Genomic DNA, 24,424 nt, shown 5'->3' with positions numbered 1-24,424 from the left:
ACTAGGCAACTTGCCACAATCGTTAAACCACAAATAACTTTTTTTGTTGCCCTTTAGAGTCGTAGATACGATCATTTGTGCTATTTAAAGTCAGCTGAGGCTTCATTGTGCAAATCTACTGCGGTTTCTGCACAAATAAACAGAGTTAAGTATACTGTTGCCATTTCTCTCATGCACTGGCTAATTCATTTAGATAAGCAATTTAATGAGCTCAACAAAAAAACGAACCCAGTACAAAGACAACATTTAGTTTAAGCAACTCTTCTTTTGATTTGTGTTGGAGCCTATGGCCTGAATAATACATAACTTATATTGCGTTGGGGCTCCCCACTTTGTCCAGGGAAATCTTGCTGGCCCCAAATTGCACACGGAAGAGGGTCTGTGCTCTCCTTAAGAGTTTAGTTCCTTTCCCTAATATGAGTACTAATTGACTTAATTATGGAGATGGGGTGTCTCAAAGTAAAAGACTTCAGTATTCAGGGCCCTAGAATGATCATTTCAAGCTCCCAGATTCATACCTGGAATTAATCCAAATGATTCACTTAGTTTTGAAACTATACTTTAAATTTTTTCATGTTATTAAAAATAAAGTTTATTATAAGTATAAAGATTTTTTTGCAGCCTAACTTTTCCCTAAAGAGAAAGATTTTTTTTTTTGTGTGCGTGAACTTTTAGGAGTATACTGGCATCAGAACATGTGAGTGAAGCAATATTCCGCTCTGTGCGTGCGCTCCGCTCAGACACTCACGGCCCAAGCAAACGATCCACTTACAAAACGCTCACCGGTAAACCAAATCCCGTTCAGATGCCGCTCCGACATTAAATGTCTCTGTAGTAGACTAATTGATTTCTGTTTGTATTGGATTGTATTGGATTTCTTGTATTAATGTATTATTGTATCATTATTAACAGATTTCGTTTCCTATACTTTTTTTATTCATTTAAATGCATTAAATTAACTTTATCGATTAAAAAACATGACATTGCCCTTTAGCCAACTTGCCTATAAAATGCAATGACTGAAAAAGTATATTAGATTTTCATTATTTTATTTCCGTGAACATAACTGCAGTTGCAAAACAGGCACATAAAAAATAAATAACAAGGAGAAACGCATAAAGAACTCCACAAAACAATACCTGGATTATCATGCCCATAAAAAGCACTCACAGATTTCGTTTTCTTATTTTAATTAAAGCGAACACACAATTAACTAAATAATAATTTGTTAGCCTACCTGGTTTAGTAAATCGTGCATGGCCACGTTGTAATTAATTAATTCCCTTGTTTTAATAAAACGACAGAATTAATTACTTCAACAGCGTGGCCATGATTTACTAAAACCAGAGAACAAATTTAATTCGTGGCCATGATTTAGCATAAATGAGGGAACGAATTCTTAATTCTTGGGATTGAAATCTTAATTCGTGGTCAATGGCCATGACATATTTTGTCTGCATGTTGCTACCACACACACAATAGCTACCTTACCTTTTTATCTAATTTATTATCGTAGGCCTTATATGTATAGCTCACCTTTTGCTGCACTATGTTTGCGTAGCACATCCTCGTGCTTTCTGCCAATGTGCCGCTTTAGAATCCAATATGAATCTTTGCTAACTCGCACCGTCTCTCCACACTCCCTTTCAATTTCTTCTCACCTTACTGTGCATTTAAGTATAAGGCTTGCAACTTCACTAAAACAATTACTGAACTACATGGCCTATTGCTCCACTCTTGCTTTGCTACTTTACAGACTGTCAACTTTATTTATATAGCGCTTTTTCACAATACAGATTGTATCAAAGCAGCTTCACAGTATTCAATTAAATAATACATCAATGTTTGTTTCTAGTGTAAAACGTCCACGTTTGGTAATGCTGATCAATAGCATTGTTGATTGATTAATTAAATTAAATTAAATTAAGTAAATTAAATTAAGTATCCCCAATGACTGTCTCGAACTAGAAAATCACCAAAGTGCATTCTGGTACTTGAGCGCGCAAGAACCATTACGACACTCTTGTTTTTCTTAAAGGTGCAATTTGTAATATTGACAGCTAGCAGTTGAAATGCCCAATGTCCAAATTCAAAATATTGGAGTGTTGTTCTGACACACAATGCACATTTCAGAGCAGAATAACAGGCTGTAGCATTGTTTTTCAAAGAAACAATTATGTGAACTTAGCATGTTTCCTAAATATATGTAAACATAATATGGTATTTTTATGCTTTAGTACAGTAAAAAAAAACAAAAAAAACACATACAGCACCTTTAACAAAAATCAGCGAGAAATGACTGCTACCAAAGAGAGTGTGGCAAGAGGACGATGACAGCGATTACACTACATGATTTTTGTCATACTCTATTGTAAACTATTTTGAAATGGTTGAGTGAAGATCCAGATCCGTTTTTATCCTGTTGAGGACCTGTGAAATGTTACAGTATATGAGGAGGTTAATGTTAATATAATACCCCTAGGCTAACTGTTAAAATAAATTTTATTACTATATGTATGCATATTGTTAGACATCAAATATGTGGATGTTAAGGTTGTAATGTTGCACCTCAATTTACAATTTATTTTGCCTGTGCAGGGCTTGAAATGAGCTTTTTTACTTGGTAGCACTGGTGCTCCCAACTTCAAAAACTTAGGAGCACCACAACTACAAATTATATATTAACAGATTTAAAAACAACACCAATCAACACCAACAATCACTGGGCTTTACACATCCTGTGGCCAGGATTTGAAATTTGGTCTTCTGGCTCTATATCATCTCACCCTGATGATATTGGCACATGATTTGTCATTTGCATACGTCATGTTAATCACAACTCCATTCTTTTTCATGAGCTGCAACGTAGGTTTAAATTTAGGGAAGTCAAGCTCTTCTTTGGCGATGATGTATGCACATGACGTTTAGCTCTGCCAGTAGAGCGGAACGACCGGCAGCATCCTGGCAATTAAAAGCCTTAATAATCGAACCTGATGAACCGGATTTGTTTGCCACACACTTGTCCCTGCATTTTTTGTGCTTGGCACTCTCTCTGTGTTTAACCAAGCTCTCGCGCTTAAAATGTATTGATTCAGTTGTGAACTCTGTGTTGCCTGCAAACTCTGTCCCACAGGCTTTAGAGTAAACACAATGCATTGAACCATCAGCATAGCGGAGCCACACGAAATCTTTTAGCCACTCTCTCCAAAAGCTGTGCGATTTCTTTTCAGCTGGTGGATCCACATTAACCACATCACCAACTCCAGGATTATTTGTGTATTTCTTTAGGTGACGGCTTACAAAAGAAATATGTCAGCGTTCATTTCATCTTCTCTTTTATTCAGCCTTTTAAATTTCGCGCGGTAGTCAGCTCCCTGTCACGTGACAGTGGAGCCAAGTGAAAGGGAGTGATTGACAGCTAATATTAACTGCTTTAAAGTTAAGAACGTAAGGATGAAGTTTGATTGGCTATGTAACGTTGGATAGAATGATGGTCCGGCCACCGTGTATCAGCACACATAAGGTACACGCTGTGCAGTAATTTGCGAAGGTTTTTTAGAGAAATGAAAACAGGTCGCACCACAACCATTATTTGCAATCGCATAAATGCTCCCAAATATATATTTAGGTCATACAGATTAAATTTCTGGAGCATATACGACCAAAATGGTTGCAATTTCGAGCCTTGCTGTGCTGAATACAAAATGGAGCTCATTATTTTAATGTTTTTACAAATGCATTTAAGAGACATAATTGTTGAAAACATTGGGTTGTGAATTAATAAATACTATTATTATGTATTTCTTTAAGCAATTCACATGAAATTTTGACCAGACATTGTTATTAACAATGAAATCATAAAATTATAATTCATAAAAACAGTTATTTAATAAAGTGTAATGACATAGGAAAAAAGTATTGAACACACTAAGGAAAAAACAAAACAAAAAAGTAGTTCTTCCTCCTACCTGTGCCAATTAGAACCAGCTGGTGCAAGTTGATAGGTTAGAAAAAGGTTTACCCTCCTTTGAATGCAAGTATACAAACATCTCAGGATGGGTAGAGGCAAGCAGCTCTCCCAAGATCTTCGCAACAAGATTGTTGCGCTACATCATAACGGCTCCAGATTTCACAACTCCTAAATTTTCCTGTAAGCACCATTGGGGCCATTATCCGCAAGTGTAAGGATCATCACTCCACCATCAACGCCACGCACAGAAACTCCTCACGAGATTTCTGATCAGGGAAGTCAGAAGAGTAGCCCAAGAGCCAAGGACCACTCAGAAAGATACAGTTGTCACAGAGAAAACAATAGGCAATGCACTCCACCGCCACGGCCTCCATGCATGCTCACCCCGGAAGGCTCCATTATTGAAGAAGAGGCATGCTGAAGCTCGTTTGAGTCTGAATTACTGGGAGGATGTAGTCTGGTCAGACGAGACAAACTTTTTTTTCTTGGTAATAATACCACACACCATGTTTGGAGGAAAAATGGCTCTGCATATGACCCTAAAAATACCATACCAACAGTGAAGTTTGGAGGTGGAAGCATCATGGTGTTCTTCTCATGGTACTGGCAGATTCCATATTTTTGAAGGGCAGATGTATGGAGCCATGTATCTTTTACCATCCAGCAGGAGGATGAGAATGAGACGCGAGTGGACCTTCCAGCAGGACAACGATCCAAACTACTGCACAGGAGAATTGGTTCCAGAGGCAGAAAATAAAGTTGTTGGAATGGCCCAGTCAATCACCAGATTTAAACACAATAGAGCATTTGTGGAAGACGGCCCCTGGAATATTCAATGTTTAAAGATGGTCTGCTTAGAAGAATGGACCAAAATCCGTCCTGAGCACTGTGAGCCATTCATTTGTTCATACAGACACTTCGTCTTGAAGCTGTCATTGCAAACAAAGGCTTTTCAGCCAAGTATTAAACACAAAATTAATTAGTGTGTTCAATACTTTTTTCCTGTCATTTCACTTTTTTACACACAACTTTTTTTTTTGGATTGTAATATTATAATTTTCTTTTTCTGTGTAGATTTTCTGGGTTGATACCAATGTCTGGTCAAAATTTCATGTGAATTGCTGCATCATTGGAACTGTGTTTAATAAATGTTGACGAGTTGAATACTTATTTACCCCACTGTATGTGTATATAAGATAGATATATTGTAGACTTGTGAAGTCTTTTAGACTGGGATGAATTTATAAAAAAAAAATTGTATTACAAGTGCTACTGTTCCTTCAAGATTGAATGTGCAGTTTCTGGAACAAAGCCTTTTTGACTAACCAATTATTGAACTACAGTAGTTACCTTCGAGACAAGGACATAACAAATGTTTGAAGAATTGCTTTTTCTTGTGCATTGTGGGTATTTTTGTAACAACAGCAGGCTGTTATTTGAGCTAAGAGTGTTCCAGAGTGAAGCGAGAATAGATGTACTTTAGTACCTTTCAGGCTGTGTTTTGGTGAAGAATGAACCATTGCGTCGTTTTCAGGAGTTCTTTGTCATGGATGAGTGTCTGTAGATTGTAGTGAAATGTTAGGCTGTGTGTGAAGGACACTACAAATCTTGAAGGAAAGTTAAAAGTTCAAGTGCGGTCAGTTGAGATGATGTCTTGTGTGGACAATTTTCTTCAAATTTCTTTCAAATTTCTGGACCAAAAGTATCTCATGAATCATGGAATTTATATATAAAGATTTACACAGCAGTTCGTTCTGGTTCAAGAATCTGATTGGCTGAGATCCTTTTCCAGGCATACGATATTCTACTAGTATCACCACGGGAACCGTTTCAACATTTGTATCACAGAACAATGGCCAAGATCAAGAATTTCTGTTAAATAATACATTCAATTTTGGTTTGTTTTTCACCAAACCCTATCGTATACCCCCAGAACACTTGGAATATATGGCACGTGTCGCATGGGATTATTCTGTGATGCTTTTGCGTCTTTTTTTTTTAAAAATGCTTGATCTGGTCGATATTCACTACCATAGTATGTATGAGAGGAAGTAGGATTTTTTAATTTATTTATTCTTTTGTGGTCTATAAAATAAAGCAGGTCATACGACATTAGAACAAAAGCGAGTAAATGTATGATGTAAATGAGTAAATGATGATTTTAATTTCAGGATGAACTATCCCATTAAGCATTTAATAATCTTGGATCTCTAGGTTAATGTTAAATTATTAATAATCGTTTATTTAATGTCAATTCATGTTTTTGCTAATACATTAATGTTGTTCATTTATGCAATTTGAAATGTTAAAAATGTATGAGTATATGTAGAAATTATCTTTTACCAAGATGATTAAATGTTATACAAGTATTTTGTTATTTAGTGTTTAACATGTAGAAGCTCGTTGTAGTGATTCTTTAATTGCCATCAACTATTTTTGAGTCACATGTCATGCAGTCCTATTGTATGAATCCTTGTGTTCATCACAAATGTTCACACAGATTAAAGGTGTACTGTTCAACATCTTTTCTAGTGAATTCAATTGGCAAACCAATAACAGCATGTGCCATTTTGTTGTATGATGACATGGCAATGCCATTGCTCACAAATGCACCTCAGTCATTTTGTACAGCATCATGTCGAGAGTAAACAATTGATATACGCATATCCTATATGTTTTAGGTTGTGCAGTACATTATGTTCATTATAAATAATAGATGCCATGGGATTGCTGCAATGTTAAGCAAATTCCTTTTTCATGTCTCTCACTAGCCTTCAATCTTATTGGCCTCTTTTTGTACAACGAGAGATGATCATATAAGTTCTTATTGCTGGAGATTAGTTTGCCCTCTGTAATGACGCATAGAAGTTCCTCTGCCTCACTCTAGGGGTTAGGGGACTTCATGAATACAGGGTGTAATGCACTCATTATCTTTATGAAAACACCTTAATTTATCCCCTGCATCACATTTGTACATTAGATATGAGAGACAGCCAGGTTTCTTTCGTACACTAATGCCATGTCATTTCGTAAAGAAATTTCTCGTCCCAAAAAAGCACATTTATTGCAGAAGTCTTTTGTGACCACTTGTAATTGCTATTTTCGTTGCGTGTTCTGCCACCTTGTTAGATCTAGTTTATCTTGGCAATTGAGTTTTTAGCTCAGTGGGTTTTATTTTCTGATAGAAGTAACATCACATTTAATAAATAAACCCATGTCCTGCCTCCTGATTAGACCAAATGCAAAAATGGATCCACATATGGTGACAAATAACTGTTCCAATTTTTTTTTTTCATTTCTGAGTTTGGTTAAGTTTTAATGTGTCCAGAGTGTAATGTAGTAGGGCTGCACGATATTGAAAAAACAACTACTACATTACGATATTTTGTTTTTCTGCGATTTATATATTGCGTTATAAAAAACAATTTCACCAGATGATTTTAATAGCTCTATTTGAAAATAATTAATCATTCTAGTATTATTAGGTGATTTTGTAGGGAAGGAAAGCTACATAGAAAATAACCAATTACAGGCATAGATACTGTAAATGCAATTGAAGAAAGATACAATTGAAATAAGCAGTGCTTTGTTTTTCATGTAAATCTAACAGAATTCGGGTACAGAAATTGAATAATCAAATGTAAAATAACAGTCCTCACTGTATAAATAAAATGTAATTAATTAATACAATTTATCTTTGTTAAAGCTACAAAAGTAATTTTCTCTTTTTCTTTTGTTGTTTGATTATCAATGGTGACACAAACAGCTGTGGATATTTTAGGCTGCTGTCACTTTAAGATGAATGCACGGACCCAATATAATGATACGCATGATAACTCATCCATTTTCTTACTCAATTGTTTACTACAGGTAAGCGACTGTGTTTATGAGGATACTCGATGAGACGGCCATTTTGAATTCATTTTGCGTGCGCATGTCCGTTTAAGCTCAAAAGAAAAAGAACTGAATTCGGTGTTCACGTGCTGTGTGCACAGCTCTGTGTGTGTGCGCACAGAAAACGGCGCGCAATTTACACTCCCCTTGCACTTGAGGCTTAAACTAATTGGACTTAAAACGCATGCAAATGATAAACTTTCACTCTATGATGGTTAAACTTTGCAAATAATCCGCGAATCACATGTGTTCCATTCCCTATGCTTCACATCACACATCCTGCGATGTGACTACCGCGGATGCGCACATTGCGATATCATGCAGCACTAGTAGTTTTTTTTTCTTTTTAGCTTTTTTAGCTTCAGGTTCTAAAGGGTTAAAGATAAATACTACTAGTCCATATTTAATTTACATTTAACTTAGACTTGTAGTATTTATCTAGCCTGACTTCGTCATACTCATATTCTAGTCAGAATGTGAGTCTGATACCGCTCCATAGAGATTTGATTATGGGGCGTGTCTCAACCGAACTAGGAAAAAAAAAAACCTCTGCACTCAATTGGATAGACCTACAACCAATCAGAGCAACGGAGTAAATGACGCATGTCCTTCATTCATATTTTCAACCAACAAAATGTCGCGGGTGCGGCTCTCTGTTCCTCTTTTAAAATGAATGCGCTGTCGATATCTTCTATAACAGACCCGATGGCGGAATCTACACATGATGTTTCATAAACAAAGTTCGGGAGGAGCACGTACAAATAATCAATACAATATCAACTTGTCATCAAACAATACCATGTCTAACGTTACCGAGGAAGCATATTCACTCTGTCAACTTACCTAACAACACTCCTTGACAGTTTTTCAGCATCCCTCGGTCCCTCCACCACCCCGAATCCTCACTCTTGGCTTGTTCTCTCTCAACCAGGAACACGGGGGGAGTATGGCTACCGAGCCCACAGCCCTCTCCTCGGACAGCACGTCATATACGCATTTATTCTATCTTACTTATTTGTGTGAACACGTGACATCTCATATAGCCAACGCATTTATTCTATCTGACTTATTTGTAAATGTGAACTCATGAAATCTCAATTCTCCAGCTGCAGTCGTCTTTGTTGTAAACTAATTCAAATCAAGCGCTCTTTGCTGACGTGGGTGATTACGTAACCGCAGATCATCTGTCCATCATCGATTAAAGCCCGCCCTGGCAATTTGATTGGCTAGGCCTTCTAGGAGCCGAGCATAATTACTCCTCAATGGGTCGAGTCCAGACCGAACTTCCCGACCAAAAAATGTTGTGGGCGGGGTTCAGGCTGGCACCCAGGCTAGCATTTATCTTTAACCTTTAGATTTTGTTAACACTTTTAATTGTAATGAATGAGATTTAGTTTTTTCTGCAATTAGCTCTTCTAATAAATTATATTTTAGATTTTAATCTAATAAATTCGATTTTCTAATAAAAGATGTGGTAGTAGCGTAGTGTTTAAAGGTTGTACATTTGTAAATTGTAAAAAAAACTGTACATTTTGAGTTTAACAAAAAAATCTTCTGAATGTTTTATTTTTCTCATTGGAACACACTGTGGCTGGTTTTTGATCTAAATAATTATACTTCTACTGTAAGTTTTGGTATTTTCTACTATTAATCAGTTTTCAATGCACTATTTTAATTAGGGCTGTCAATCGATTAAATATGAACTGATTACAAGATACGCTGATTAATTAATCAAATCCATCAGGTTTTATTATTTGTCAAGTAAAGAAAAAAATTGTAATATATGTAGAGGTCAGAGGGTATGGTTTATTTTTTTTAATACACTTTTGTTGTGGTGAAATTAACATGTTAAATTGACTGCCCTAATTATAATGGATTCGTTTAAAATCCGTCACTCTCCCTAAATGGTGATTTTTCAGTTTGATATCATGAAAACAGTTTGCTAGTCTGTATCAAGTTATTTATGGAGTCCGATGGTGGTTGTTCATCTCAGTGCAGGAAAACATGCACCTCTCAGCTGACCTTTGATTGATTCATCCACGCTGAATCATTTAGACTGCTACACTGAACATTTCACCTGTTCTTCTTTATTAAATCAGTCATTTGTCATTTCCTGTAGCAGACTGAGACAAAAACGCTCTTTAAAAGAGTGTTTGATCTGACCTGGCCCGCGAATGCGATGGTTTTGATGTTTAATTCATTCATCCCACCTATAAAAATTTCAGCTGCTACTGAAATCCTTAGCAGTGGATCTGATCTGTTGACATTCATCTGAGGTGAACTGACAGAGGTTCTGCTCACCGTTTGAGTCCTTTGTCAGTTTTACGGCCCAAAATAACGCAAGTCCCTGTTGGACGTAATCGCATCTGACCGTGCTTTAACTCCTGAGTAAAGTCGAGTTTTTGAACTGCCAATTTCTCATATCTGCCGTCGAGGGTATGTTCAACCGTCCTTGTGTCCGACTCTTGGTCATTACCTGTAGTTTCTTCTGTCATATTGCTTTTGTTTATCTTCACTTTCTGTGGATTTATTTCTCTAAAGAGTAGGATAAATGATTCAAAGCCTCATCATTCAGACCAGACGCTGCGTCTCTCTCCTTCTGTGTTCTCATTCCCTGGGCTTCAGGTAATCACAATCCCAGCTTGGTATTAATCCGAATTTCACGGCCTCCTAATGTTGTCCATTAAAAGCAAACTCTGTAGACGACGTGCCCGGTCTATCATGCGGTTCTACATAAACCTCACCGTGGAATCCAAGCATCCGGCGCAGTGGTTGGTGATGAACCCCAGCAGGCCAGCCAAGTGATTACGACATATCTGAAGTTGAAATATTGCCAAAGGACTTAATTCCCCCCCCCCCCCTTTTTTTTGCCTTTTAACAGTAGATCTGATCAGAGTAGAAGTGGCTTCCTTCCTTATCAACAGAAGAGCATTTTCCAAGAGTGCCAAAGTCTAATAAATAAACACTATTCCTGGTAGGCCACTAGCCAACTCTCATGTCAAAAGTGATCATTAAAGATTGAGCAGGGGACCAGCTATAGAGTGCAACAATCAGGATCTAAAAGTAAAAATCCAATTAATTTTCTCCATAAGGGAATTGATTTATAATGATAACCTATAAACTTTTAGAAACAGACTTGCTGTATGCCATGTTATTTGCTTTTTTTGAAGCTATCAGTCCATATTATTTCATTAGAGTCAATCTCTCTACGTTCCCATAGAATGAATGGGAACCAAGGCCATTGAACAAGTGGATGGCCACTGTTGCATGCTATAGGCTTTACGAAATCTGAAAAGCATCCACCGAGTGCTGCTTTTTCCACACCGTTTGGCTTGGCAGGCGCCACCCTGATAAGGCGCCAAAAAGCTCCCACATCATTTTGACTCTCGTCCAGTTCTGAGGGATGGACTGACCTTTGCTGTCATGACACCAATGCTTGCTGGACCTTCAGGCTAAGCAGACTGCCTGCTATAGCATGGGTGATCTCATTTCCTGCTCAAGGCCAATGAGTCATCCACTAGCGTAGCCGATAGCGGATTCATCCTTAAGAGATGCATCTCTTCTTTGTAAAGTGGTTTGAAGCTGTACCTATTTTTGGCTGGTCTATATTTCAAAGCTGTCACAACATGTATTGAAACCATCAAACATGCATATCCACATATAGTGCTTATCCATGGGCGTTTCATGGAAAACTACTCCTGCAAAGCTGGCGGCATGTTAGCATGCTCACAGTGCAGATGAATTACCCCTGACATGCCCGCGTGTTCCTCATTGCAGTGGGCAAAGGAAGCTTTTGACTGATCTACTTCATTTCCACAGGCGTAGACTGAATCATTGATCGATCCGCAGGCCTCATTAAGCACCTGCGCTGCATGACAAAGGCCAGAGTGACTAACTGTGTCCTCTCACGAGTGTGACCCTGACCATCTCTCTCTCTCTCTCTCTCTCTCTCTCTCTCTCTCTCTCTCTCTCTCTCTCTCTCTCTGTATTCTCATTCTCACATTGTCTTCTCTAACCTCTTGATTTCTCACCAGACTTCTAGAGGATGACATATCCTGAGAATATGAATTTTTTATAAAACATTTGCTTTGTTCTAAAACTTAGTGTGCTCTCTTTCTATTCATCAAAGAATCCTGAAAAATAAAATGGATCAGTTTCCACAAAAATATGAAAATTTTCAACATTGATGTGGACAGCAAAATTTGAAGGCAGCATCCTAAATAAAGCAAGAAAGTAGGCATTTTATTATATATTGTATATTTTAGTTTTGCATTTTGAATGCAAAATAAAAAAAAAACAAAAAACAAAAAAAAACCCTTTTGAATGTATAGTTTTTTTTTTTTTTTGTCCTTGTTTTAACAATGGATTTATTTTAGGTATGCACTGTGCAATGGTTTGTACGGTGACCGAGAGGGGACATGTTCGGTTCACTTAGTTTTGTCGTGGCCACAACATATAAACTCGTGGGAACGTGATATGTTGTTGCCACGGGATATTAATTCGTGGGAATGTCATATTAAGTCGTGGGAATATGATAATAAATGGTGGCCACGAGATCATTTTTTTTAGGTAACGACATCATGTCGTGGCCATGCGATTGTTAAGTCGTGGCCTCGAGATCATATGTTGAGGGAACAATATATTTTTCTTGTGGCCACGACTTCATATTTTGAGAGAACGACATCTATTTCTTGTGGCCACGAGTTATGTTGAGGGAATCACACCAGTCAATACTGTAACCATATATACAGCAGTCAGAGATGGAGATGACTGATGATAACATTTTAATTTGAAATAGGAATGTCATATAAAGATATAGTGCGCTCTCTGGCATTAAGACATGGGTACGTAAGTGAAAGACACCTGATGCGCATTCTTAAGTTGAATGGGCTTTTTCGTCAGAAATTTGAATTTGAATGAAATACTCGGGTCACGAATAAAGTCCCGTTTAAGGCAATAAACAAAAACAATTTATGAGAAACTTAAATGAACAAAAAAGAAAGTAAATTATGACCGGGGTAAAAGGAGGAGCCCGTATCGCGTATGAAGATTCGGTTCCCACATGTTATAAAACTAGCCACGAGAAACACATGCCATTCCCTCAACGTATTAAGTCGTGGCCATGAGAAACGGATGTCGTTACCTCAACATTATGATCTCGTGCCCACGACTTAATATCATGTTCCAACGAGTTTATATGTTGTGGCCACGACAAAACTAAGTGAATTGAACATGTCCCCTCCCGGTCACTGTAGGTTTGTGCTCCATATAACACTTGCTAATTATAAAATGATTTATACTAAGATTTGCCCATTGTATTTTGATGATTCGCAAGCCCCAAACACTGGGTCACACTTGCCTTTTTGCCAGTTTTTTACTTTAACGTTTAGTGGCAGTAATTGAAATCAATAACTTTGTTTAGCTTTATAATCTTCCTCAGACAGGTTTGTACTGGCAAATAGCGGACAAATGGATGTCCACGGATGAATAATAGTCCTAGTCAAACTCCGACTCGCCTTATCCAGCCGTGTCCTGGACTGTGAGCGTGAGCTGTTCTGCAGTGTGAAGCTCAGCCGTGTGGCGGCTCTCCTTCGTTCTCCTCTGTTGAGCTCATTTACCTCAGATCCGATTCACATGGCTTTCTCTTGCTCGCTATTAAACGTTTAATAACATTCACAGCGTGGCCCACCTATACATCTATGCAGGAATTTCAAGTAACTCCAGGAATTAGTGTCATTGTAAGGCCACATGTTCCACAATGAACTATCGGAATAATGAGCTGCTCCAGAGGAAGAATGGACCTGCCTGGATTTAAATAACCTTTTGGAGCATTGCATTTTATTTCCAGAAGTCTACTTATTATATTAGTCAAGGTTATTGCAGAAAAAAAAAAAATCTATCCACATCTTGTCCAATACTCTGTAGGGGGGTGCTAAATCACTAGGTGCGTCCCAATTTCTATGCCGTTTTTAGTATAAATAGTTGTGTTTTCACACTGATTTCAAAAGGAAAATATGTACTGTGCATATTAATAGAGTAACATTGCGTACACAGTTGCAGTTAATAGTAGAATTATGTGCAATAGCATTAGTAGTAAAATTATTTGAATTGCATATACAATTTGAAATTTCAATAATCATTCATTTGAAATGTAAGTTACTGTTTAACAATGAGTATTGTTTTGATAAAAATGACACATTTATTTGTTGCCCTCCATTTAAATGGCAAATTGTTCAAAGCTTAATGAGGACAGCAACATTTTATTACTCGCAAGATGTCACTTTTGCAAGATGAAATTTTTTACATAATTAGAATATAACAATAAAATGTAAGTAAATGTTGTTGTTTTTTTCATAGAAACATATGGATTCTCAATATATTGTTGTCATTGGTTGAAATTTGCATTTAAAAATAATAATAATAATATAAATCAGCGGTTTATGGAACTTGATTTCAGTAAATGGTCTGGGTGGACTGGGCACCTCAACCATTTATTTCAAGGAGGAAAAATCCCAAGTCTTTTAAATGATAAGATCTCATGGAAAAGTATGTCGGCCCTTTAGAGTAAATCTCCATCTGTATCTTCAGGCAAGGTTTTTAGCAGTGTGTGTTGAGCCTCTGTAAAAGTAATTTTAATTATTTTTTTCATTGCATTCACCTGTTCATTAGCTTATAGCAGAGAGCGATGTTTTCTCACTGTTGCATCATGGAAGTAATCATTGAAAAACGTGTCCCTACAAGGCGGACCTAAAAGTGACTGCTGTATTGTTTGCATGCTATCGCACAGTTTAATAAATGGAAGATAAGGTGGTGTTTTGGCAGGTACTGGTGTGGGGGGGGGGTGCACAGCTAAATATTCCTGGCGCCGCATTAAATATGCATGCAGTGGCAGTTTTAATTATTACAAAGTGCTGAGCTATTCCAAGAAGAGCATTTCCTCCACACACACACACACTCAAACACAACACACACTTTTATATCAACCGTCTGGGACTGTGTGTTCATGCTTCAACAATTCTCATGCATTATTTAAAAGTGGGAAGACTGGGGAATAACAACTTTTCCCTGCCCAATACTGGGCTCCTCTCAGGTAATGACCACAGTATCCACTTGGCAGTTGGACACTGCTAACCTCTGACCTCTCTCTTGCTTTTCCTTTAATGGCGAAAGGTTCATCTGTGAATTCCTGGGATGTGTCTGCAGCTTTCTTATTTTGAGATCACCAATAGCTAATTAAAATAAATTATAATAACTGAATTATTTATTGAAAATATAGATATTCACAGCATCTCTATTAACTCGCTATCCAAAAACACTGTATTGTCATGTAATTTTTTTATTTTGATAGATAGATAGATAGACGGACAGATAGATAGATGGATAGACGGACAGACAGACAGATAGATAGACAGATAGATAGATAGATAGATAGATAGATAGATAGATAGATAGATAGATAGATAGATAGATAGATAGATAGATAGATAGATAGATAGATAGATAGATATTCAAATATAAATACTATGTCCTTCTTATTGAGAAATGTCTTCACGTTACTTTTGGCTGATGTTTATATGAAAGGTACTTTTTTTATATATTTTCATTTCCCCTGAAATAGCCACAAAGGTCACCTGTACGTGGCCGAGAGAACTGAGCTATCCATGAGTAATCACTATGTTTAGAAAGGTGACATTTATAAATGAAATCTATATAGCAGACACACAGAGATGATGAAAAAGCGCTGCCTCTGATATTTTAGGGGTTACATTAAGGAACATAAACACGTACGCAAACTTATACAATTTTGCAAACTGTTTTTTTTTTTCATCTCCCCTGGCTCTCTTTTTCTCCTTTTCCATTATTGTCCATCTCTCTCTCTCTCTCTCTCTCTCTCTCTCTCTCTCTCTCTCTCTCTCTCTCTCTCTCTCTCTCTCTCTCTCTCTCTCTCTCTCTCTCTCTCTCTCTCTCTCTCTCTCTCTCTCTCTCTCTCTCTCTCTCTCTCTCTCTCTCTCTCTCTCTCTCTCTCTCTCTCTCTCTCTCTCTCTCTCTCTCTTTCTCGCACACTTGCATCTCTCCGTTTCCTGGAATATGTTTCCTGTGTTGTTGGGTTTATTCTGGGCCTTGGAACAACACCCCTACCATTCACAAACACAGCGAGGCTGTGAAAAGAAAGTTCTCCCTGGCAAGCTTTTTCTCTCCATCCTTCTCGGGGTTTTTTTTTGTTTTTTTTTTTTTTGTTGTTTTTTTCTGGTCTGTTTCTGAAGCAGACGCTGTAGTTAAGATCCATCAGTCCACATGTGAATGACAGAAGCTTCTTCTCCATCCAGCTCAGCATCCCTCAGTATCACCATGACCTGAGCCTCGTCAGCTGACCTCAGCACCAGAAAATAACCCTGTCTAGTTGAGTTATTCTGCCCAGCTGGACTCAAGTCTGGAATCTTTACATGAAAATTACATGGTTTTATTTCATGTATTTTTTTATTTTAGCCTTTATTCTTCTACTTTTTTTTATTTTCAGAGTAGAGACACATACGACTGAAGCAAAGCTTCTCTATAAACTCACTATCCAAAAACTATACAATGTAATGTACAATTTTCAGATGCTAGATTTTATTATTATTACTATTATTATATCATATTATATAATTTAATTTTGTTTTATTCTTTATTGTATTTTAATCATTTATCTTGTGTTATCTAGATCTAGAACATCTAGTTGAGTTATTCTGCCCAGCTGGACTCAAGTCTGGAATTTTTACATGAAAATAACATGGTTTTATTTCATGTAATGTTTTATTTTTATTTTAGCCTTTATTCTGCCACTTATTTATTTTCAGAGCAGAGACACATACGACTGAAGCAAAGTTTCCTAAAAGCAAACTCACTATCCAAAAACTATACAATGTAATGTACAATTTTCAGATGCTAGATTTTTTTATTATTTATGTTTTATTTTTATTTGATTTGATTATTTGTTTTACATGGGTTATTTTTCATGTATTGATTTATTGAGTTCGAGTGAGAATTATTTTTTAAAATTTCAGAAATTAAGCATCAACTTTTCTCTGTCTGAACTGTTTAGAATAATATTTTTGTGTCATTCGTTTATTCACATCAGTTAAGCATGTACTGTGCTCTGTTGCTTTAGCAACAAAGAAACACGTCCACATGTCTAGAATAGCGCGGCTAGACGCCCCATCGTTAAAATCTTCTACTGGCGTGAGAGGGAAACAAACAAAAAGCATTTCAAGGCTTAAACATTAAAGACTGTAGCTTTATCATAATCCTCAAGCTAGTCTTCTATCTACCTGGTCGACATGAAAAGCAGTGTTAGGCTGATGTGAGGAAATATCAGAAGCAGATAAGCTGGGGTTTTATGACTTTGACTGAAGTTTTAATAATACAGATATTGCATTGCATTTCACTAACAGTGAAACCCAAGGGTTATGATACACAGTCCTTGATGCCACAGCCTGTTTTCTTTTCTTGTCAAGCTTTAACTTTTATATGGCTGGAAATCCTCTGCCTTTGGCTCTGTCATGGATCTGATTTCAAAACCAGAGGGCAAAGGACTGATAATCGTTGCTGCTTATTATTATTTATTTATTTAGCTTTATTATTTATTGCTTTTGAGGCCATATTGAATTTAGGTTTTATGCTTAGCATTTTATTAAACATAAAAGTTTGTAATGTTGCCATCTTGGAAATCTCTACTCTCTGATGATCTGGCCTCAATCATGCTGTTGTCAGCGTTTTGCAGCAGATGCAATCTGGACACATCAATATGTCCTCCAGCAGTACAAGTTTTCTATTTTCCCCTATCAATCAGTCCAAGCAGGCTGGTGTTCTCTAGTTCCTTTGTAGTGCTGTTCAATCATAAGCCCAGTATTCTGGTTGAACACACACAAATACATTGAGCCTTTGTGGACTTAATTACGCATCATTAGGGCCTGATGCACTGCATGGGTCTCTTTAGAGCGAGTCACGGCTATTGTGTACTGTGTTTTGGCCGAAATGTCAAATTAGGTCTTGTGTGGCCCAAAAAAAAAAAAAGGCAAAACAGCAAGCCAGAAGAAATGAGCTTTTTGTGTAAATTGCTGCATGCACCTTTCTACCATCAGCTTGTTAAATCTGGGGCTCATCAGTTTCGCTTAATTTGCTATTCATGTGTATTCATAGTCAGTTGTCACGCACATGTATGTCAATCTGGACTGATACTGTTGCTGTCGATGCTAAATTCAGATGCAGTTTATGGCCTGTTACATAAATGCATATGTTTTGATGGACACAACAGGTTTAAAACATTGATTAGTGTCTTGGTGGGTAGAGCAGGTTCTCTAAAATGTTGCGTGATGGTGATGCAGCTTGTCATTGCCCTAATACCACCTGCGTTTATTTTTAGTTTACTTTAGACAGATTTCTAAAGTCTTTTATTCCCAGCCTTTTTTGACCAGTTTACCCAAAGCCCCATCATTAAGATTTGATCATTATATATTGAGGCAGAAATTTTGACTGTCATTGTGTAAACGTGTATATGTTATTTAAGTCACTTTATTTTATTTTAGGTTAGGTTTGATCTGGTTTGTTACTTTGTTATTCACTTTATGTTATGTTAGTGAAACAAAATGACTAACCTAACAACATAACAAAGCCAAGTGACTAACCTAACATAACTGGTTGCACTTTATTTTACAGTATGTGTACTTACATGCACTTACAGTGTACTTATCTAAGAAAATAGAGGGTAATATAAAGTAACTACAGGGGGTTAAGGTTAGATTTAGGCTTAGGTTCAGGGTTAGTACCAAAGTTATTACCCAGTTGTTATAATTACTGTAATAAGTACATACTGTAGTATGTACATGGAGAACAATAGAAAAATTGTCGACCCAACATAGACACGGTCAGTTTTTGGGATTGACAACCACATTTTCTTGCAGGTGCGAGTCTCAATGTCCCGTTTAAACCTCAACTTACAGTAGCGTCTCGAATACTCTCTGTACTGTATGAATGTGCAACTGGAGTCAAGTCTGTATTCTCTTACCAGTATCCGTAGAGAAAGTGGTCAAAGTAATATCAAAGATGGCGAATTCTTACAACTTTTGATACGACAAGAGTCTAATCGAGCTACGCATTCATGTCAAATCTTCATTTACCAACAAAAGCTTTTATATCTGGGTGGAGAGCGGAGCATTTGAGTCACGCGTAGAACACAAAACTGACAGGAGCAGCTCCTTTGAGAACAGTGACTGGATCTAAAACCTTCAGATGACACACAGCTCATATCTCCGTCGCTGTTACTGAAAGTGAAACCCCACAACATCTCTCGCACTGTATGACATGACTCAACTAGTTGTCCAGTCCGGTTCCGTCCACACAGCACGGGTTTTCAAGAATGCGGTTGTGTCTCCTGAAAATGTACGGGTGTGAGTTCATATATAGAATATGGTTGTCAATCCCATAAATTCTGAACTGTGTATGAACGTAACTGTATTAAGGACTCAAATACAGGACCGACAACCGTATTCCATAGAGTGTCATTCACACAAATTGCACATATTTTGGTTCCTTTCATTCAAAATGGAGGAAAAAAAAATGACAAATTTAATCATGAATCATAACTAGGCTAACAAAACAAATCTGCGTACCACTTCAGGTACACTTATCGTCCAGTTCAGAATCTCAGACAATGTTACTGCAGAAGGTAGAGACAGTAAAGCCCAACTATTGAACTCGAGACCTGTTACCCCAGACCTGTGCTGTGGATCCAGCAGAGGAATGTGTGGAATGAAGCCTGTTAAATTTTTACAGCATCAGACCTTTAGCCTCTTCACCCTGAAGTTTTTACTACATTTTTGGAATTGGAAAAGCCCTCCCCCCTCCATTTTTCACTCACTCACTCTTCTCTCTCTCTATCCATATGTTTGCAATCTCCAAGGTCCTTCTCTTTCTCTCTCTTACACTTGCTTGTTCCCTCTCTCTCCCACACCTCACTCGATCATTCTGATTACATCCGAAGGGAGAACCAAGTGTTTTGCAATCAACCTCTCCGTTAAAAAAAAAACAAAACAAAAAAAAAACCTGTTGTATTTAGAATAGGAGGGGTGGTGTGGGAATCCATTATTTTGAGTGGAGTGTGACTACTCAGTCACTGAAAGCCCAATAGGAAACACCAGCAGCCGGAGGAGGAAAATTAGCCCAATCCTTTAGGGCTCTGATATATGGCGCACATCTGGGCTGTCGTCCATTGTTTTCAATTACAACTTTAAGCATGGCCTCCTGCGTGCTGAGCAATGCTCCCCCTCAGTTTTGTTTTCCATAGCCCCTTTCTCTCCCTCTCCGACCAATTACACAGTGGACAGGTGTCGTGTAGTGCTAACAGATTGGCCCACCCGCCTCTGTCTATTTTTCTCGCCGTGTTTCAGGAGCGCTCAGCATAAGCTCTCCAGTGACGGTCATGACAGCACTCTTTTTTTTCTCTCTCTCTCTCTCGTTGTCATCTGAGTGAATATGAGACATGAGGGTGAGAAGTTCATCATGCAGTCAGTCATGTCTAATGAACAGTTAGACCTGCTTCCAACACCCCTGATTTTGCCAGGGATTTTGCATGTAATTAGGGAATGAGAATCACGAGGTGAATGTAAGTTATTAAAATGCAAGGCCCTGCACAGCTCTAAAGATTTCCAAGTGTTTCTGTATATGCTGTACAGTATGTTGAATTTGCTATCATCACAAATCTTCTGTAATTTTTATAATATTACTGTGGGCCTTAATCAGAGTAAATTAGATTCCACATTTAAACACCCCATTGAAGTTTTGTGGCTTTTAGTTCATGTCTGTTAGCTTTTATTTTATTTTATATCTTATAAATATAATTATTTATATATATAATAGTTTTTACTCCAATATATTTTTATATCTGTTAAATCTAAATGTGCAGAAACAGTAGACCTTAACCAGAGTAGATGCCATATTTAAAGGCCTGTGCTTTTTATTTTATTTTATATTTGTATTTTATTTTCTTTTGTTTTAAATGTTTATTAATTTTCTATATATAAGTATATATTTATTTAATTTATTTTTTGATTTTATAAATCTAAATGTGCATTATTGTGGACACGAGATGCTTGATGCGGTTTCCAATTATATCAACATCCAGTGATGTTTATTTATTTATTTGGAGTCACAATTGAAATATGTTTCTAATTTACATTTAATAAAAGACTTGCAATATACCCCAAATATATACTAGCCAAACATAGTTCCATATTTCTGATGTGTTCATTTATTTGCTGAATGAATACATGCATTTCGTGTTTGCTGTCTTAGTTGACTTAACACAAATCTTTATTTTTCTTTAGATAACATAAAGCGAAAATTGCGACGGCGACCGATTTGGGGGCGGGGCATCATCAGGAAGAAAAAGAGCTATAAAAAGGAGGAAGCAGAAGAAGATGATGAACCAGATGAGGAAGAGGGAGCGGATGACTCGGCTGCAATGGCGCAAGGTGACGCCTGTCTCACTCAGGACGAGTCGTCCTGTGACGCAATGGAGCTCCATCCTGAGAAACACCCACTCCAGGCCAATGGACACATCCTCTCCACAGAGGAGGAAAACTCATGTGAGCCAACGGCCAATCAGGACCCTCAGGGCGAAGAGGAGGCCATCGAGACTCCCTCGGAAGAAGCTCCTAGCGTTAAGGAGCCATCAGAGGTCCCGACAGTCCCTGCTCCACAGGAGTGTGTGAATGGAAATGAATCTATGGACAGTGTGTATAGTGATGCTCTAGATAAAGAAACGGAGGTAGACTCTATTAAAATAGATGCATTTGAAGAGAAACCAGCAGAGCATAAAGAACCTTCTGCCCCAGAATGCAATGCAGAGGAGAATGTGGCAGCAGTGGAGGAAACGGTGTCTGATGGCGACCATGAAAAAGAAGGTATGGCGTGTTAGATTTTACTAGTTAAGTACTAGTTAAGCATATTATATTACATATTTTCATATATTTAAAATGTTTATGCACTCTATTTAGAGATTTTAAAATGCATAGAGCACTGCAATAAAGATAGTTATATGTAATTCTCATATCTAATTAAGCGTTATTAAATAAATAACTTCCCAAAATAACACTTTAGTCTTAACAGATGTCCATAAAAGATGCAGGACCGTTGAAAAATTCCAAGTATTGATAGTCAACTGTACGGTTAATCACAGTTTGGAGAAAAATACTCTGTACTTGGACTTCAAAACACCATCTGTTTGTGAGCGTTTTCCTGCCGAGAGTTAAATACACCAACAGAAACACCCTGAGGACTCGCCTCTTCTTAGACTGCTACAGACATGCTTTTCCTTCACCAGGTGTTGTCCGTTTCTCGTGTGCTCAGGTTTTTTTCCATAGTGTGACTTTGCTTTGTTTTTATAGGTCCATCAAAAGGGAAGAAATATGTCAAAGGTCCATCCGAACCAGATTCAGAGGAGCTGGCTGTCATACTCGAGGAGGCTGTGCAACTTCCACCACCTCCTGCTCTCGTGGTTGACCACCAGCGGCTCGAGGTGAGATGGAAATTAATATAAGTTATTCTTCAGAAATTCTAAAATATGTTTTATTCATTTTTTATTTATTTTTTAAATTGTAATGATTTTTTCCACCTCTGAAACCTATATCATGACCCCCATCAAATTATTGAAGTTAATGGGTTGGAAATGCGGTTTTCTGTGTCTTCAGTGATTGTTCTGAGGTAACATACATAAGCACATCCCATAAGCTCTCTGTGTGAATTAGCATTTCTGTAGCTGTGCTGTAATGCACTGATCTCAGAAGGAGGGAAATCACTCCAATCATCAACTCATTTTGGAAAAAGTCATCAGTGTGGAGACTGCTTCATCATCATCATCATTAGACAATTTTGGAAGTGTTCATTCACTCTCATTCGCTAAGTCATTCATTTCCATTTCATTATTTGCTATCAAGTTCATCAAATTAGGGCAGCAATCTTCGATTTTGTTTCTCTTCTTACAAGCACAACAAGAAGTTCATATTCCTGAATGGGTTGCTGCGTCCCAATTCAACTACTTATAGTACATACTTTTGAGTGTGTAGCAGAAGAGTTGGCAAGCTTTGGGACAAACCAATTCATCATAATTGCGCTTTTGACTGCTCTGTCTCTTAGTTGTGTGCATCTTGTCACCGTTTAAACTGCCCAGTCAGTCATCTTGTCACAGTTAAAATCCTCCACATTCAATTTAATTTAATTTAATTTCCTACTTTATCTGAGAGAAATGTAGACGCACGTTGATCTGCCAGTCTTCGGTCTTTCATGCGGAGAACTCTCCTCGTGTTTGCATAATGATGCATTTAAAAGTTAATTACCAAACGTACCTTTATAAAAAGTTCACAATGTGGATTTTTTATGATATTGAAAATGGTGACAAGAATTAATTTGGAAATTATAAAAACCCATATTTAAAGCAAAAATAATTATTTAGAAATATTTTTATTGAAATAACATTACTCATTTTGTGATATTTTGGTCATATCGCACACCCCTAGGTTAGATAGTGATTTTTAATCTTGAGTCAAACCTCTCTACATAACTCTGACAATAGTCGGTTTTGAGCAAAAAAAATATTAGTCTAATAGAAGACAATCCGTGTATCTTTGGAATGCTCATTTCAGCATGCTAAGATTTGGGACACTAATTCAAATTTCGAAAACTATTAAGGACGGATAGTATGCAAATTGGGATGCAGCGCGTGTGTTTGGAATGAAATACTATCTTGCATACTTTTACAGCCTATTACTTGCTCGTTTTTTATTTCTTTTAAATTGTATTATTATTAATATTGTTATAATAGTTATTACTATATTTATTATATCATATACAGTATTTTTAAATGGTGTGTGAAACAGTATATTACTTTTTGACATGGTATACAATGATTTTTATGTAGAAACATTTTTATGTAGTATGCTATTTACTCTATCATTCAGTACACTGTAGTGTTGATTAATTCAATTAGTCGCATTTAATTACCCTGTTGGAATTAAATCATGCAATAATTGAAATGAAAAAACAACAACCTTCAATTTTGACAGTCTGATCAAATAATGAATCAAAGGGCTATTAAAACAACGTTATTAATATGCCATTCATCACACTTAAAATGGCAGAACAAATAGCTTTGCATTTTGAGGTACAGTATCCCTTGCCATGTGCAAATATAGCGTGTTATCCTGCTATTCCATGCATATAGTGAACAATATATATACTGCATTTCTAGGAGTGGTATGGTAGTATGCCATACGGAACACGCCCTCTAATGTGACTTAATGTGCTGCACATCCTATTTGCTAAATAGTGAGTGAAGTATGTGTGAGACTTACACTTTCAAAACAGCAAATGGCAGGTGTGCCGAGTTTTCTTCTCACCAGTTCCAAAGTGCCAACTGTAGTGCTCAGATCTGAAGAAGAAACAGCGCAGTCGGCTCTATCGCATGACGACACACAACACACCCCACCGCCACATCATCTATCACACCATCATCATGAAAACCCCCCC

General features: G+C 37.3%; 1 protein-coding gene across 2 annotated transcripts in view; it reads left to right on the top strand.

The window, feature by feature from the left end:
* Window positions 1-24,424, top strand: part of atad2b (ATPase family AAA domain containing 2B) — an 87,208-nt gene that overhangs the window by 47,924 nt on the left and 14,860 nt on the right. For both annotated transcript variants that reach the window (XM_081379148.1, XM_081379147.1), the window contains exons 25-26: window positions 21,226-21,804; window positions 22,288-22,418. In XM_081379148.1, coding sequence (XP_081235274.1) covers window positions 21,226-21,804; window positions 22,288-22,418 — 710 coding nt within the window. The remainder of the gene's footprint in view (window positions 1-21,225; window positions 21,805-22,287; window positions 22,419-24,424) is intronic.

Source organism: Scardinius erythrophthalmus, assembly GCF_964197995.2.
Source record: "Scardinius erythrophthalmus genome assembly, chromosome: 11".
Taxonomy (NCBI): domain Eukaryota; kingdom Metazoa; phylum Chordata; class Actinopteri; order Cypriniformes; family Leuciscidae; genus Scardinius; species Scardinius erythrophthalmus.
Note: the sequence above shows the minus strand (reverse complement) of the source record. Positions and strands in the feature narration are given on the sequence as shown.